The sequence below is a fragment of the Ranitomeya variabilis genome, chromosome 1 (assembly GCF_051348905.1).
Source record: "Ranitomeya variabilis isolate aRanVar5 chromosome 1, aRanVar5.hap1, whole genome shotgun sequence".
Lineage (NCBI taxonomy): Eukaryota > Metazoa > Chordata > Amphibia > Anura > Dendrobatidae > Ranitomeya > Ranitomeya variabilis.
The window spans coordinates 120,221,519-120,239,662 of record NC_135232.1 but is presented as its reverse complement, the minus strand read 5'-3'; the positions used below and the strand labels follow the sequence as shown (position 1 = coordinate 120,239,662).

Here is an 18,144-nt window from a genome sequence, read left to right as displayed (position 1 = left end):
TGGGGTCCGGGTATTGTTCTGGTTAACGAACTTTGTTTAACTGTCCGGCTGAATACACCAGATTCGAACATCCAGAGGTCTGCCCACATGTACTTTCAAATCCACCCAACTTCTTCATCTAAATAAATGATGGAAATCAGGAGTAGTGAGCAAATAGCAGCAAGGGGGCAGGCTGTTCAACACAAGATCCCCACTATTCGCAGGCTCCATAGCAGTCATGTGGCTTGTCACTGCCCGGACTGCCCACGTACGGAGGGATTTAAAAATGGGAACTATGCAGAACGATATTTGTAAATGAAGCATTTGACAGACTAGATAAGAAAAATCTCTCAGTGGTTTCAACCTCCCATAATGAGACACAAAAGCTTCTAATCCATTTTATTAGATGTCGGACAGCTCTTTTCACTTCTGGCTTATGCTTGTACCTACACTGCACATATTCCAGGAAACGACATGAAGTACGGTACATATATGCAGTTTTGTGCATTTGTGTGCTTGGTGCAATTTTTTTTTTACAAGAAAGGCAAAGTATTTTCTTCTTATGAGACCTAAATCTTTATTCATTTCATACATGATTTTCCAGCAGCAGGACCATGGCAGTCATTGATACCTTTACTGTCCTTGATCTACCACATCAACATTACATTCTGGGCCATAAATGTTCTTGTGACAAAGTGCCCTGTAGTGTCACAAGAGTCTTTCAGGGTCTTCAGTCCTCAGAGTTACTGAGTTGCACAAGAGTTTATTTTATAACGTCTTTATCTGGGGAGTCATTTCTTGGAAACTCTGTTTTAATGTGAAATCAGAATAACAGAAATACACAAAGGGGAACAATGGTCAATTATGAAGCTAACGAGAAACAGATGCACACTGCTGAATGCTGAGTCTATAGTACTGCGACTGCCTCAGCTCGTAGAACTCCTGTGCGTTGCCTCTGAGGGGCTCCCTCTCATCTTCCAGGTAATTGCTTTTCAATTTAGGAAAATAAGTGGCAGAGCATTTCCTCTGGTAATGTAGATCCATGGATTTCAGATGTATCAGCATGTGGAGCGCGTAGGCCAATACCAGTAGGAGGATAAGTGACATGACAAGACCCATAAGAATGGCTGGAGAAAAGTAGGTTGCACAGTCCTTGGCATAGGCAAACTCTCCGTCTTCAATGTTAAATCCCTGTATCTGAAAAAATAGCATAATTAGGTAATAATTGTGATCCTGGAATTCAGATGCCTAAGACCCCCAGGATCACGAGAACAGGGGTCTACTATACACATTGTGAATGGAGCAGCTTTGCACATGCGTGCCCTAACCCTATTCATTTTAATTGGTCTAAGGGGGCAGTAGTTCCCATTCAAGATGACCGCTGATATAGACAGTGAATAGAGCAATAGTTAAGCCCCCTTCTCACTAAGCGAGATCGCTAGCGAGATCGCTGCTGAGTCACAAGTTTTGTGACGCAACAGCGACCTCAGTAGCGATCTCGCTATGTGTGACACGTAGCAGCGACCAGGCCCCTGCTGTGAGATCGCTGGTCGTGTCGGAATGGCCTGGACCTTTTTTTGATCATTGAGGTCCCGCTGGGTAGCACACATCGCTGTGTTTGACACCTTACCAACGACCTCGTTGACGACTCAGACACTGAATCGTCATAATAGCTCCCATGTGACATCGTTGTACAGGTCGCTACAGGTCGCTGGTGAGATGTCAAACAGTGAGATCGCAGCAGCGATCGTTGGGAAGATCTCACTGTTTGACATCTCACCAGCGACCACATAGCGACGCAGTAACGATCCCTGACAGGTCATATCGTTGTCGGGATCGCTTTAGCGTCGCTTAGTGAGACGGGGCCTTTACACAAGTGCACCACATCTCCATTCATGCTGGCGACATGTGATCAAGGTTGGCGACCATCCAGAGATTCTAAGACAGTAGGTCAAAATAGGGCACTTTTTTGCCCTGTCTGCAAAAAAAATATTGAAGACATCCATGATATTTGTGAAGTTGAAACTTATGCAGATTATTTAATTATCATTTTACTGTTCACAGTGATTGCAGCAGATATCTTCATATCAAAATTATGGGCTGTACCCGTGGATCACTGATAATTACAATGATTCCTAATAGTTTTCTAATGTGTCCTTAAAAATTTTGTCTGTCCGTGATTTTTTGATAAGCTGGCCAGAAAAAATAAAAAGTACAGTTGGCAACCCATGCATGGGACCCCTATTTTCATGACTGAGGGGAGCCCCATTATTATGCTTCCAATCATACATATGTCACGTATCTTGTAATAAATGGTATTGGCGGGAGAATCCCTTAATTTTCTAGTTGTTTGGGCTACAGAGAAAACACTTACATGGGTTGTTCACTTGGGAAAATGTATTTTTGATGCTAAAGTTATAAGCTGGTCACAAGGAATAACGCTGCTGGGACCCCCAGTGATCAGCAGCAAACTCTGCAGGAAGCTGAAAGCCATTGCTTCGTTCCTCTGTCCGCTCTGATTCTGCAGTTTACCTCGATTCAAGTTAAATAATGCTGACTTGCAGTGCCAGACACAGCCACATTTACAACAGTTGCGCTCTGTTGGCGTCTTGACTGCTGTACATAAGATTGCTTTTCTATTCTCCCTCTTTTATTATACCCCCTACAGTAATTATAATATAGTATGCTTATAGTCTATGTATTTATGTATGTACATTACTTATAATCATGGAAAACGTGGTTCACTGCATTATGGAAACCATATGTATGTAAACGTGGATAGATGATAGATAGATAGATAGATAGATAGATAGATAGATAGATAGATAGATAGATAGATATTGTTGAGCAAGTGTGCTCGGATATAGCATAATCAGAGCATGCCTCGTCTAACAGCCACAAATCATGCAGCCGCGGGGGTTTAAACATATCCAAGTATTTCGGATAACAATACCTAAGCATGCTCAGATAACGCTATATCTGAGCACGCTCGCTCATCATAGATATATAATACTAAAAAACCAGAAAAGCACCGCCTTAGTGTGAATAGGTACAAGCTGCAATAATTACACAATATGTAAAAAGAAAAGGCAGCAGCACTCTATAGGGGCCAAGATATACAGAAACACTGGAAACATTAATTCCAAGCTATACTGTTACTTAGTAAGATGTAATTACAAAAAAAGCAAAGGTTCTTACCCCGAAAGTGGCATGTTCAGTAGAATAGGAAAGATGTATGATAGGACCCATCAGAGAAGTGTCACCTTGACATGGTTGATGCGCACGTATGAATTGGCCAGTTTAGGCGCTAAGAACCTTTGATTTTTTGTAAGTACATCTTACTAAGTAACAATACAGCTTGGAGTTAATGTTTCCAGTTTTTCTGTATGTCTTGGCCCTTGTAGACTGCTTCTGTGTTTTCTTTTTACATAGACAGATGGAAATATAAGTTCCATCTTCAACAGGAAACAGGAATAGTCCAAATATTAGACAACACTCAGAAATACAAAATTCAAATAAAGGTTAAGTGTATGTTCATACTTGGCGTTTTTGCTATGCTTTGTTGCGGCTTTTTTATGCTGATTTTCAGCTGCTTTTTACAGTACCAGCAAAGCCTATGAGATTTCTGAAATCTTATGCACCGACATTGGGTTTTTTTGTCATCAGGATTTTGTGCTTTGCAGCATTTTTTTTTACATAGAACATGTCACTTCTTTCAGCGTTTTTGCAGCCTTTTTAACCCATTGACTTGAACGGATGGTGAAAAAATGCTGCAAATGCGCAGGTTGACTTTTTTTGCAGCGTATTTGCTGCAGAATAGTCAAGGACTTAAGGATGTGACCTCACAGTCAGCTCTGCTACCTCTAGATGGCAGGCTGCATGGTTGTATAATGCGACCATACAGCCTGTGATCCAGCAGAGACACTGAGCAGCTGACCCGAACCCCATTCAATTGAATGGGGGGCCCGACAATACAGTGTCATGCACATGACAGCATGTCAAAAAACACTTATCGGCAGTGAAATCATCCCTGCTGGTCATAGAGCCACGGTTCCCATGCTGTCAAAATACCAGGTGAGCCAGCAGCTGTGATCGGAGGTATAAAGTTTACCTCTGGTCACTTGTGTAGGCTGATGGGACTGCCACTCCCATCATCCAACACCTTCTGCCGCTAATAGCAGTGAAACCAGGAGCGGCTGATGGGAGTATTCATTGGCTGGCTCCTGCACTGTAAATAAATAATAAAAAAAAACCTACGTGGGTTCCCCCGTAATTTTCATAACCAGCCAGGCAAAACTCACAGCTGGGGGCTGCAACCCTCAGCTGTCAGCATTAGCAAGGCTGGTTATCAAGAATAGAGGGGTTCCCATGCTTTTTTTTTTAATTATTGAAATAAATAATTTACAAAAATGGAGTGGGGTCCCCCCATTTTTGACAACCAGCCTTGCTAAAGCAAACAGCTCATGGCTGATATTAATAGCCTAGGAAGGGGGCATGGATATTGGCCACCTCTCAGACTAAAAACATCAGCTCTCGGCCACCCCTGAAAAGGCACAGCTATAAGATACACCAATTCTGGCGCTTTGCCCGGCTCTTTACACTTGCCCTGTAGCTGTGGCAAGTGGGGTTCATATTTGTGCGGTTGATGTCACCATTGTATTGTCCGGTGACATCAAGCCCACGGATTACTAATGGAGAGGCGTTTATAAGACACCTATCCATTACTAATCCTATAGTTATATGGTAAATAAACACACAGCCAGAATAAAATCCTTTATTTCAAATAGTACAAAACACTTATTTAATTAAAAATAACAAACATAGTTATACTCACTTAACGCCTAATTCCACCGAAGCCCTCGTCTTCAGTAATTTAACAATAAAAACAACAATATCCCTCACCTGTCTCTTGTTCTGTCCAACACCATAATCCATGTCTAGGGGATTAACAGTTTTCAAACTGGACGGTGCCAAGATGCAACCAGTTTTGCGTGTGGCGAGTTTTCCATGAGGTGAGTTTTGCACGTGTGGCGAGTTTTCCATGAGGTGAGTTTTGCATGTGGCGAGTTTTGCATGTGGCGAATTTTGCGCGTGGTGAGTTTTGAGTGGCGACTTTTATGTTTCGACTTTTATGTGGCGAGGTTGGTGTATGTGTGATGAAATGTGTGCTGAGGGTGGTATATGTGTTCAAGCACGTGGTAGTGTGTGGCGCATTTTGTGTGTGTGTTCATATCCCCGTGTGTGAGTATCCCATGTCGGAGCCCCATCTTAGCAACTGTATGGTATATACTCTTTGGCGCCATCACTCTCATTCTTTAAGTCCCCCTTGTTCACATCTGGCAGCTGTCAATTTGCCTCCAACACTTTTCCTTTCACTTTTTCCCCCATTATGTAGATAGGGGCAAAATTGTTTGGTGAATTGGAACGCGCGGGGTTAAAATTTTGTCTCACAACATAGCCTATGACGCTTTCGGGGTCCAGACGTGTGACTGTGCAAAATTTTGTGGCTGTAGCTGGGACGGTGCAGATGCCAATCCCAGACATACACACACACATACATACACACACACATACATACACACACATTCAGCTTTATCTATTAGATAACTGTATATAATGATGAGATGTCTAGGGTACCCATAATGTAATGGGGTTTCCCTTCAGTTTGTCTAAGGATTTGTAGTACATGTTTAGTGCAGCGCCTCAGAGTCCTGGTTGCTGCAGTAATATTATTCTTCCACCAGGGGGAGTGATATTACATCTGAGGGTAATAAAGGAGCTCATCTTTCCAAATATCACAGCATCACAACACACTTCACACTCCAGACCACCAGGGGGAGCTATGCTCCTATCTAGTAGGGCACTCCTCACAGAAGGGTAAAACTGGTGGGTTGGATAGGAAGTTAAGGAGAAGCAGACTGGGCTTCGCCTAGGTAACATCTAGTCAGTAAGAAGCTGACTGGACTCAGCCCAGGCAATACCTGTCAGGCAGACAGGGGGAAAGGAGGAACATCTGAGCTGCAGACAGAGGGTCCCTGTCAGGGGTGGGATCCTGACAGAGGCCTGGCAAGAGACAGAAAGACACGGAGCTGCGCCTGCCCCACGTGCGGCAGCATCCTAAGAAAGGACAAGAAAGGAATTGTGTTGTAGAGCGTGAGAAACGAAGTCACAGTACAAGGAGAAAACACCGGGAGGAGTTCTGCCCTGTAAAGGCTGCCTCCTGAGGCGCGTAGCCGGTGGCCAGAACACTGAGGGAGTAATTGACTCTACGCATTACTTCAGAGACTGGCAGGACAGTCGATTCCAAGTTGGCTGCCCGGCCTAAATATCTATGAAGACACAGTGGCAAATTGTGGGGGGTCGGGGCGCGTCTCTAGGGTCCCTATAAACAAGCCTCAGGCCATCAGTCAAATGGGTTTGTCCTATCCATACCATCTGGGGGAAAGAGAGGAAGAAATAACATCTAGAACATCTACAAAGGTTGTGAGGACTATCCCGTGGTGCTCAGCAGGGAAGTACTACAACACACAGGCGCTAGTAGGAAGGCTACTGATTTCCACCTGGATAACAGAACTCTGGATTTGCCTTCAGACCGACCGGACTCTGCCTACCCTGTGATCGGTACTCTGGGCTGTGGATGCTGAAGTCTTCAGTAAAATGTAAAGAACCGGTAATGCTGAAGGATGTTGCTGGCAGCAGAATGCTCTCCACGGCGTCTCCAGACTCTGTCACGTCTGTCACATGTGCTCAGTGTGAACCTGCTTTCATCTGTGAGGAGCACAGGGCGCCAGTGGTGAATTTGACAATCCTGGTGTTCTGTGGCAAATGCCAAGCATCCTGCACGGTGTTGTGCTGTAAGCACAACCCCATCTGTGGATGTCGGGCACTCAGACAATCCTCATGGAGTCGGTTTGTAACGTTTGTGCAGACACATGCACATTTGTGGCCTGCTGGAGGTCATTTTGCAGGGCTCTGGCAGTGCTCGTCCTGTTCCTCCTTGCACAAAGGCTGAGGTAGCGGTCCTGCTGCTGGGTTGTTGCCCTCCTATGGCCCCCTCCACGTCTCCTGGTGTACTGGCCTGTCTCCTGGTAGCACCTCCAGCCTCTGGACATTACGCTGACAGACACAGCTCACATTGATGTGCCATCCTGGATGAGCTGCACTACCTGAGCCAATTGGGTGGCGTGGGTTGTAGAGTCCGTCTCATGCTACCACAAGTGTGAAAGTGCAACCAACATTCAAAAGTGACCAAAACATCAGCCAGAAAGTATTGGTACTAAGATGTGATCTGTGGACCCCACCTGCAGAACCACTCCTTTATTGAGTGTCTTGACAATTGCCAATAATTTCCATCTGTTGTCTATTCCATTTGCACAACAGCATGTGAAATTGATTGTCAAACAGTGTTGCTTCCTAAGTGGACAGTTTAATTTCACAGAAATTTGATTTATTTAGTCTGTTGTTTAAGTGTTCCCTTTATTTTTTTGAGCAGTGTATTTTCCATCTATACTACCTAACTGGCACACTTTGTTGCACAAAGCACATGAATTTGTGAGAAGACTTATATGTTTACAAATGTTTACTTTGCCTGTGGTGTTCTTTGCCTGTTTAAACTGTGGTTCCATCAATTTTTTTTTTGTTTACCACAGTCATTTCCCTACTGCTTTTATATTATGTGTTTAATTGTCATTTCAATAAAAGTTTTCACCTTTAGTACCTTGGTTCTTGTTTGTGCTCTTTTTCGGATATGATTTTCTTTAAACTCCTATATACGTAGTGTCAGACACAGACTGATATTTTGAGACAGTGTAACGTTACAGGAGAGAGACTTTCCCGATGACAATCCTCTCGGGTCATGCCATTGCCTCAAGAATACAACCGTACTATCAATGCATATAATGCCGCGGAAGTTGACTGTGTGGCAGAAATACCTGACACTTGTGCCATCGTTAATCTAGAAAGCCTCAGGCTTTCAGCATGTACAAGTTGAAAGAACATAATACTATAAGCTTCACTTTATTTTCCTCCTCTTTTTATTTGCTGTGTACTTTCATGCTCTTGTTAAAGTAAATCTTTTGTGTCTTCCATCCAAACCATTTTTATTACCTGAAAATCCTGGAAACTGACATCCCACAGACTTGAGCAGTTTTCGGCAGAGCTGGGGACTAACAATGCATCATAATTCTGTAGGCTGCTGACGTGCTGGCAGTGGTAAGAATAGCTGATAGGAGCAAATATTCTGGAACTACTGAACGTTGCCTGCACAGAATGGTTGAGAAGGATCTGTACGCTTTGTAGTTTGTACCAGTTCTGCACAGACAGTTTGTAGTAACTTTTTACTAATAAAAATCTAAAAAAAACAAATAAGAAGGCAAAACATAAAATACATATATACATGCTATACATAAAATACGTAATAATATACATATACACTGACAAAAAAAAGAGTAACAATGTTTTGAACATTTGACTTTCAGGCTCCATATCTCACCATCCACTACTGCTTCGATCTCGAGACTTCCATCGTTTATAGACAATCATCTTGGCTATCTCATACAAAAGTTTGACTTCCAATTATATAGCATATGATTAGTTATGCAGATTCTTGTCATGTCACTCCATTATTACTGTTTTGCTTCTCGTGGTGGAAAAAACTTTTTCTTCCTGTATGCTACAAAATGCAACCTTAAGGTGCCAGTGGTCCTAACAGGAATTCCTGTCACATATTCTCTTTAGTGGAGATATCATGGTACCTGGGCTGCGCTTGTGGGAATGAAGAATCCTCTATTGTATACAATTAAGGTTTCTACTATGCAACGTATTTCGGCACCCGACCTTTCTTCAAGGTAAAAAAAAATGCCTGGCACCAAAACGCGTTGGTGCAATAAAAATCTTAATTTTATACCATCAAGGAAGCCCAAGTACAATGATATCTCCAATAAAGTGAGTTGCTATCTGGAAGAATTTTTCCTCCAGGCATGGCGCTTCAGTCGTGGATTCTAAGACTCTCATGGGTGATGTGTCCCTACACAACCCCAACCAGGTAAGCATTACCATCACTCTCAGCCTCTTAAACTTTTCTTGCAGTATTTCCTTATAGTGCGCTTCTGTCCCATCCAGATCTGTAACAGATTCTGTTGTTCATGACAAGAAATATAGCAAAGATATAGCGCAATTTGTCCTGGTTCAGTCAGGCACCCACTATTAGTCAATAGGGTATGTTGTGCTCCGCTGCTGTCTATTGGATGTTGGCAGATCACTGAACCAGGACAGAGATGTGTACACTAAATGCATACATGAATACTAGTAGAGATCCCTGCACTACAAATCCATAATACATGCTATTCCTTTATATGATGCTATATAAAACAGATGTATGGTCCCTTGAAACAATTAATAACAGGGGTTAATATGCCTGCTTACAAAATGGCACACATGAGCCCTCTGTAGTATTGAACCATAAAGGGTTTCCCCATTATAGGAAGTGATAGGCTATCTCTGCTTGCCATCTGTTTAATTAATCTTTGTTGTATAATAATGCCCCCGGCCAGGGTCGGACTGGCCTAGCAGGGTAGCGGGTAAATGCCCGGTGGGCCCCGGGGTCGCAGGGGGCCCTTTAAAAATGCGGGCCCTTTAAAAGCGCGTCCGAATTTTTTGCAGTGTCGCGCGCACGTACCATCTGACCGCGGGGACGCTGGCTGGCTCCCTCACTGTCGCCACACACAGGATAAGGACCTTGATGGACATTCTGTGTGGGCAGTGACAAGCACCTTGCTCTACTTTCCCGCTTTGTTGCTGATGGTGACTAATCAAGTGGTGACGCTGCGCTCTGCTCTCCCGGCTCACGCCCCGTTGTGTGCTGCTGTGGTGAGCAGTAGTCGGTGACTGACTAACTTCACTCTGCTCTTCTGGGCCCCTGCTCCCGCTGTTCTGCCGCCGTTTGAGTGACTCTGTGAATGAGTCTGACACACAGAAGAACTGTCTAGGCACTCTCTCCTCTCCAGGCTCATTCTGTCCTGCCTAGGCTGCCTTGTAGACTGTAGCGACGGCTGTTTGGTGAGCTGCTGAGCCTGACACCCTCCCTGAAAGTGCCGACTGCATCTCTCTTTCTATCCCTGCAGTGCTGCTTCTAAAGTGCAATACATTTTTTCAGGGTGAGTGCAGCCTCCATCCCATCCCCCATGATCCCATCCCCCATGATAAATTCCCATCCCCTATGATAAATTCATTATATGGGGCAAATATCTGTATGGAGCATCTTATGGGGCCATGCGCAGCATTATATGGGGCAAATATCTGTATGGGGCCATGTGCAGCATTATATGGGGCAAATATCTGTATGGGGCCATGTGCAGCATTATATGGAGCAAATATCTGTATGGGGCCATGTGCAGCATTATATGGGGCAAATATCTGTATGGGGCCATGTGCAGTATTATATGGGGCAAATATCTCTATGGATCATCTTATGGGGCCATAATCCGCATTTGTGGAGCATTATATGGGGCAAGTGTGTCTATGGAGCATCTTATGGGGTCATAATCAACATTTGCGCAGCATTATATGGGACATATTTTAATATGGAGCATCTTATGGGGCCCATCATAAACTGTATGGAGTATTATATGGGGCGTATTTTGTATGGAGCATCTTATGGGGCCCATCATGAACTGTATGGAGCATTATATGGGGCTCCTGATTCAATATGGATATTCAAAAACACTTAACCTACTTATGTCTAAATTAATTTTACTTTTATTGGTATCTATTTTTATTTTTTTAATTTACCAGTAGCTGCTGCTGCATTTCCCACCCTAGGCTTATACTCGAGTCAATAAGTTTTCCCAGTTTTTTTTGTGGCAAAATTAGGGGGGGTCGGCTTATACTCGGGTCGGCTTATACTCGAGTATATACGGTATGTTTTACACCACTACATATTGATTCTTATAGGGTATTTCCCAAGACAATTGTAAAAGACCTTATATGGGTGGATAGATGGTGACAGAGGTGGATTAATTTTATTAAAGTTTTTCACTTGAAAATGCTAGATAAATTTTGCTTCACTTTGAATATTGTTTACGTTGGCTTACGGACTTGGTAATTCACCTAGGACAAGGGATTTCTATGTGTGAGAAAAACTACTACTGATTTTAAATAGCAGATTCTGTTAACTACAATCAATAAATTACTTAACAAGAAACACTTTGATATAGTACAGTGCACAATACCAATCCCTTTTGCACACTGTACAGCTTGCTAAAAAGCTCACGTTTTAGTGAGAGAGGCAAAAAAATGAAAAGTAATAAAACCGTTTATGGTAGCCATAGGGTGGGCCCCTAGAGTCAATTCCCCTGGTGGGCCCTAGGCACCCCAGTCCGACCCTGCCCCCGGCCATCCTTGTATACCTTTTCATCGTTTTGTGAAAGAGACATACTGTCCTCTGTTTAGGGATTATGGGGAACCCCAGAAGTCAAATATGACAGAAAGGTTATAACTAGTGATGAGCGAGCATGCTCGTTACTACTCATTACTCACTCAATCATCAGTGTGCTCGAGATGCTTCTTACTCGGCCATGACATTTTTAATGCTCGAGTGGGAGATCGAGTCCCCGCCACGCATGTTTGGTGCTTTTTAGACAGAGTATGATGATGTGGGGATTGCCTGCTAGTCACTATAATACCGCATCCCTTCTTGGTTGTGCCATTACTGTGATTGGATGGCCGCATAGCGTCATCAGGTCTATATAAGACCAGTGATGTCATACTTAGCACACTGTACCCCAGACACAGGAAGCGTAGGGAGAGGTGCTGGTGAGAGAGGGACAGAATTGTAGCTGTGTACTAGCCAGGGATTCAACCACATTTATATTTCTTTTAAGTACAACAGCCCTTCTTAGGGCTAATGATAATCAGTGATAATACTGCTGTTAGCAACACTTTGGGAAAGATTCTGCTGAAGGGACTGTGTAGGACAGGATAGGGTGAATTGCATGTCCTTTATGCTGCAGCCTGCAACTGATACCAAAATCCCTTCTCAGTGCTAATAATATTCATTTTTACTCTTAATCCCGCAAATTGTTCTGAGCAGGGAAATATTATAAACCATTTTTACTGCGACAGTTATGCATCAAAAGCATGTAGCCAGACTGGTTATATTGTTACTGCAGTCTTATATGTCCATCTGAAGTGTGCAAATTTGCCTGGCTTTGTAATGCTGCATTTGTTTTGAGCTGTAAATTTTATACAGTATTTATCATGGTAGAGTTGGGCCTCAAACCTCCCCCCCCCAAAAAAAAAAAAATAGTTAAAAAAAATTGCATTGCCTTATTAATACTGCATTCTTATACATCCATCTGAACTGGTCAAATTTTCCTGGCATTGTGACACTGCAATTTTTCTGACCAGTAAAATTTTATATGGCATTTATAAAAAAAAAAAAAAAGCTCTGCTGCTAGCGATTTTTCAGGGCTGGTTTTTAGTGCCGCTGGTGGAATTATAACCAATAGGTGAATCCTCCTGTCAACTGAAAATGCTGACAGGCTGACTTATCAGAATGAAGAAGGGCTAACTAGATTGGGCCAAACTTCTCTACACCGCTGGATGACAGCAGTGGAACATAAACTCAAATCTAGTGTTTTTTTTTCTCTGGTTATTCCTATGCACCACTTCCCATTCAAAGATGGGTACACGCTTCAGGATTTCATCTTTTTTATGTCATCCTCCTCCATAACCATATCAACATTGACAATTTATATATATACACAAGAGATAAATGTTTTTTAGCCCATGCACTTAGTGCATGCACATTACCAGTCTAGGATATCCACTCCTTAACCCCTTTCTGTCATTGGACGTACTATTCCGTCCATGTGGGGTGGGCCCTACTTCCCAAGGACGGAATAGTACGTCCAGCGCGATCGGCCGCGCTCACGGGGGGAGCGCGGCCGATCGCGGCCGGGTGTCAGCTGCCTATCGCAGCTGACATCCGGCGCTATGTGCCAGGAGCGGTCACGGACCACCCCCGGCACATTAACCCCCGGCACACTGCGATCAAACATGATCGCGGTGTGCCGGCGGTATAGGGAAGCATCGCGCAGGGAGGGGGCTCCCTGCGGGCTTCCCTGAGACCCCCGCAGCAACGCGATGTGATCGCGTTGCTCCGAGGGTCTCCTACCTCCTTCCTCGCTGCAGGTCCAAGATCCAAGATGGCCGCGGCATCCGTGTCCTGCAGGGAGGGAGGTGGCTTACCGAGTGCCTGCTCAGAGCAGGCGCTTGGTAAGCCTGCAGTGCTCTAAGTCAGATCGGTGATCTGACAGAGTGCTGTGCAAGCTGTCAGATCACCGATCTGTGATGTCCCCCCCTGGGAAAAAGTAAAAAAGTTTAAAAAAAAAATTTCCACATGTGTAAAAAAAAAAAAAAAAAAAAAATTCCTAAATAAAGAAAAAATATATATATATTATTCCCATAAATACATTTCTTTATCTAAATAAAAAAAAACAAACAATAAAAGTACACATATTTAGTATCGCCGTGTCCGTAACGACCCAACCTATAAAACTGTCCCACTAGTTAACCCCTTCAGTAAACACCGTAAGAAAAAAAAAAAAAACAGGCAAAAAACAACGCTTTATTATCATACCGCCGAATAAAAAGTGGAATAAAACGCGAACAAAAAGACAGATATAAATAACCATGGTACCGCTGAAAGCGTAATTTTGTCCCGCAAAAAAAGAGCCGCAATAAAGCATCATCAGCAAAAAAATAAAAAAGTTATAGTCCTCAGAATAAAACGGATGCCAAAATAATTATTTTTTCTATAAAATAGTTTTTATCATATAAAAGCGCCAAAACATAAAAAAATGATATAAATGAGATATCGCTGTAATCGTACTGACCCGAAGAATAAAAATGCTTTATCAATTTTACCAAACGCGGAACGGTATAAACGCCTCCCCCAAAAGAAATTCATGAATAGCTGGTTTTTGGTCATTCTGCCTCACAAAAATCGGAATAAAAAGCGATCAAAAAATGTCACGTGTCCAAAAATGTTACCAATAAAAACGTCAACTCGTCCCGCAAAAAACAAGACCTCACATGACTCTGTGGTCTCAAATATGGAAAAATTATAGCTCTCAAAATGTGGTAATGCCAAAAATATTTTTTGCAATAAAAAGTGTCTTTCAGTGTGTGACGGCTGCCAATCATAAAAATCCGCTAAAAAACCCGCTATAAAAGTAAATCAAACCCCCCTTCATCACCCCCTTAGTTAGGGAAAAATTTAAAAAGTAAAAAAACGTATTTATTTCCATTTTCCCATTAGGGCTAGGGTTAGGATTAGGGTTAGGGTTAGGGTTGGGGCTAGGGTTAGGGTTGGGGCTAGGGTTAGGGCTAGGGTTAGGTGTTATGACCTGGTGGTTAGGAGCACCCGAAGTGACCTGATGGTTAAAACAGAAAACCTAGGACAAGCTCTGAGGGAGTGGTAACTCTACTGACCGCAATCCCTAATCCTATCACACACTATAAATAGCCGTGGAGCGTACCTAACTCTCCCTAGACGCCTCTTCACAGCCTAAGAGCTAACTACCCCTAAAGATAGAAATAATAGCCTACCTTGCCTCAGAGAAATTCCCCAAAGTAAAGGTAGCCCCCCACAAATATTAACTGTGAGTTAAGAGGGAAGTGACAAACACAGGAATGAAACAGATTTTAGCAAAGGAGGCCGAATCTTCTCTGGAAAGACAGAGGATAGGAAAGGGAACTATGCGGTCAGTATAAAAACTACAAAAACCACGCAGAGTATGCAAAAAGACCTCCACACCGACTCATGGTGTGGTGGTGCAGCTCTGCACCCCCAGAGCTTCCAGCTAGCAAGGAAATATCATAATAGCAGGCTGGACTGAAACATAACGTACTGAAAAATATATTCAAAAAACCAATGAACAGCAAATGATTAGCAAGGACTTAGCTTCTGCTGGAGTAGTCAGGTCATCTGAGAATTCCAAGAGAGATCTGAACCAGTACTGAGACATTGACAGCTGGCATGGACTAACGACCTGGGCAGAGTTAAATAGGGAAGCGAGCAGAAGCAATAAACGAGGGCAGCTGAGAAAGCCAACCTCAAAGATCAGCAGTTCCACTCAAAGCCACCAGAGGGTGTCCAAGGACAGAACTCACCAAAGTACCATTCACGACCACAGGAGGGAGCCCAAGAACGGAATTCACAACAGTACCCCCCCTTTGAGGAGGGGTCAGCGAACCCTCACCAGAGCCCCCAGGCCGATCAGGACGAGCCAAATGAAAGGCACGAACCAAATCGGCAGCATGGACATCGGAGGCAACAACCCAGGAATTATCCTCCTGACCATAGCCCTTCCATTTAACCAGGTACTGCAGCTTCTGTCTCGAAATACGAGAATCTAAAATCTTCTCCACCACATACTCCAACTCCCCCTCAACCAACACCGGAGCAGGAGGATCAACGGAAGGAACCATAGGGGCCACATATCTCCGCAACAACGACCTATGGAACACATTATGGATGGCAAAAGAAGTTGGAAGGGCCAAACGAAACGACACAGGATTGATAATTTCAGAAATCTTATAAGGACCAATGAAACGAGGCTTGAACTTAGGAGAAGAAACCTTCATAGGAACATAACGAGAAGACAACCAAACCAAATCCCCAACACGAAGTCGGGGACCAACACAGCAACGGCGGTTAGCAAAACGTTGCGCCTTCTCCTGAGACAACGTCAAATTGTCCACCACGTGAGTCCAAATTTGTTGCAACCTGTCCACCACAGAATCCACACCAGGACAATCAGAAGACTCAACCTGCCCTGAAGAAAAACGAGGATGAAAACCAGAATTACAAAAAAAAGGCGAAACCAAAGTAGCAGAACTAGCCCGATTATTAAGGGCGAACTCGGCCAATGGCAAGAAGGTCACCCAATCATCCTGATCAGCAGAAACAAAGCATCTCAGATAGGTCTCCAAGGTCTGATTGGTTCGTTCGGTTTGGCCATTTGTCTGAGGATGGAACGCTGAAGAAAAAGACAAATCAATGCCCATCTTAGCACAAAAGGACCGCCAAAACCTAGAAACAAATTGGGAACCTCTGTCCGACACAATGTTCTCCGGAATGCCATGCAAACGAACCACATGCTGAAAAAATTATGGAACCAAATCAGAGGAGGAAGGCAATTTAGGCAAGGGTACCAAATGGACCATCTTAGAAAACCGATCACAAACCACCCAGATGACAGACATCCTTTGAGAGACAGAAAGATCAGAAATAAAATCCATGGAAATATGTGTCCAGGGCCTCTTCAGGACAGGCAAAGGCAAAAGCAACCCACTGGCACGAGAACAGCAAGGATTGGCCCGAGCACAAGTCCCACAGGACTGCACAAAAGAACGCACATCTCGTGACAAGGAAGGCCACCAAAAGGACCTGGCAACCAAATCTCTGGTACCAAAAATCCCAGGATGACCAGCCAACACTGAACAATGAACCTCAGAAATAACCCTACTAGTCCATCTATCAGGGACAAACAGTTTCTCCACTGGGCAGCGGTCAGGTCTATCAGCCTGAAACTCCTGCAGCACCCGCCGCAAATCAGGGGAGATGGCAGACAGAATCACCCCCTCTTTAAGAATACCAGCCGGCTCAGGGACTCCCGGAGAATCCGGTAAAAAACTCCTAGAAAGGGCATCAGCCTTCACAATCTTAGATCCCGGAAGGTATGAGACCACAAAATCGAAACGGGAGAAAAACAGTGACCATCGAGCCTGTCTAGGGTTCAACCGCTTGGCGGACTCGAGGTAAGTCAGATTCTTGTGATCAGTCAGGACCACCACGCGATGTTTGGCTTCCTCAAGCCAATGTCGCCACTCCTCAAATGCCCACTTCATAGCCAACAACTCCCGATTGCCGACATCATAATTACGCTCGGCAGGCGAAAACTTTCTAGAAAAGAAAGCACATGGCTTCATCAAGGAGCCATCAGAACTTCTCTGAGACAAAACAGCCCCTGCCCCAATCTCAGAAGCATCAACCTCGACCTGAAAAGGGAGCAAAACATCTGGCTGACGCAACACAGGGGCCGAAGTGAAACGACGTTTAAGCTCCTGAAAGGCCTCAACGGCCGCAGGGGACCAATTCGCCACATCAGCGCCTTTCTTCGTCAAATCAGTCAAAGGCTTAACCACACTAGAAAAATTAGCGATGAAGCGACGGTAAAAATTAGCAAAGCCCAGGAACTTCTGAAGACTCTTCACAGATGTAGGTTGAGTCCAATCATAAATGGCCTGAACTTTGACAGGATCCATCTCGATAGTAGAAGGGGGAAAAATGAAGCCCAAAAAGGAAACCTTCTGAACTCCAAAGAGGCATTTAGAGCCCTTCACAAACAACGCATTAGCACGAAGGACCTGGAACACCATCCTGACCTGCCTTACATGAGACTCCCAATCATCCGAAAAGACCAAAATATCATCCAAAAATACGATCATGAACCTATCCAGATACTTCCGGAAGATGTCGTGCATAAAGGACTGAAACACAGATGGAGCATTAGAAAGCCCGAATGGCATCACCAGGTACTCAAAACGGCCCTCGGGCGTATTAAATGCTGTTTTCCATTCATCGCCCTGTTTAATACGCACAAGATTATACACCCCTCGAAGGTCAATCTTGGTAACCCAACTAGCCCCCTTAATCCGAGCAAACAAATCAGACAACAGAGGCAAAGGGTACTGAAATTTGACCGTGATTTTATTGAGAAGGCGGTAATCTATACAGGGTCTCAGAGAGCCATCCTTCTTGGCCACAAAAAAGAACCTTGCTCCCAACGGCGACGAAGACGGGCGAATATGCGCTTTCTCCAAGGACTCCTTTACATAACTCCGCATAGCGGCATGTTCTGGCACAGATAAATTGAACAGTCGGCCCTTAGGGAACTTACTACCAGGAATCAAATTAATAGCGCAATCACAGTCCCTATGAGGAGGTAGGGCACTGGACTTGGGCTCATCAAATACATCCTGGTAATCCGACAAAAACTCAGGGACTTCAGAAGGAGTGGAAGAAGAAATTGACATCAAAGGAATATCACCATGTATTCCTTGACAACACCAACTAGACACAGACATTGATTTCCAATC

General features: G+C 44.0%; 1 protein-coding gene across 1 annotated transcript in view; it reads right to left on the bottom strand.

Annotated features, from left to right (window-relative positions):
- Positions 1 to 363: 363 nt before the first annotated feature.
- LOC143807249 (V-type proton ATPase subunit S1-like protein) overlaps positions 364 to 18,144 on the bottom strand; it is a 100,127-nt gene continuing 82,346 nt past the window's right edge. The window contains exons 6-7 of the mRNA XM_077288600.1: positions 8,086 to 8,329; positions 364 to 1,176 (exon numbers count right to left, since the gene is read on the bottom strand). Coding sequence (XP_077144715.1) covers positions 850 to 1,176; positions 8,086 to 8,329 — 571 coding nt within the window. The 3' untranslated portion in view covers positions 364 to 849. The remainder of the gene's footprint in view (positions 1,177 to 8,085; positions 8,330 to 18,144) is intronic.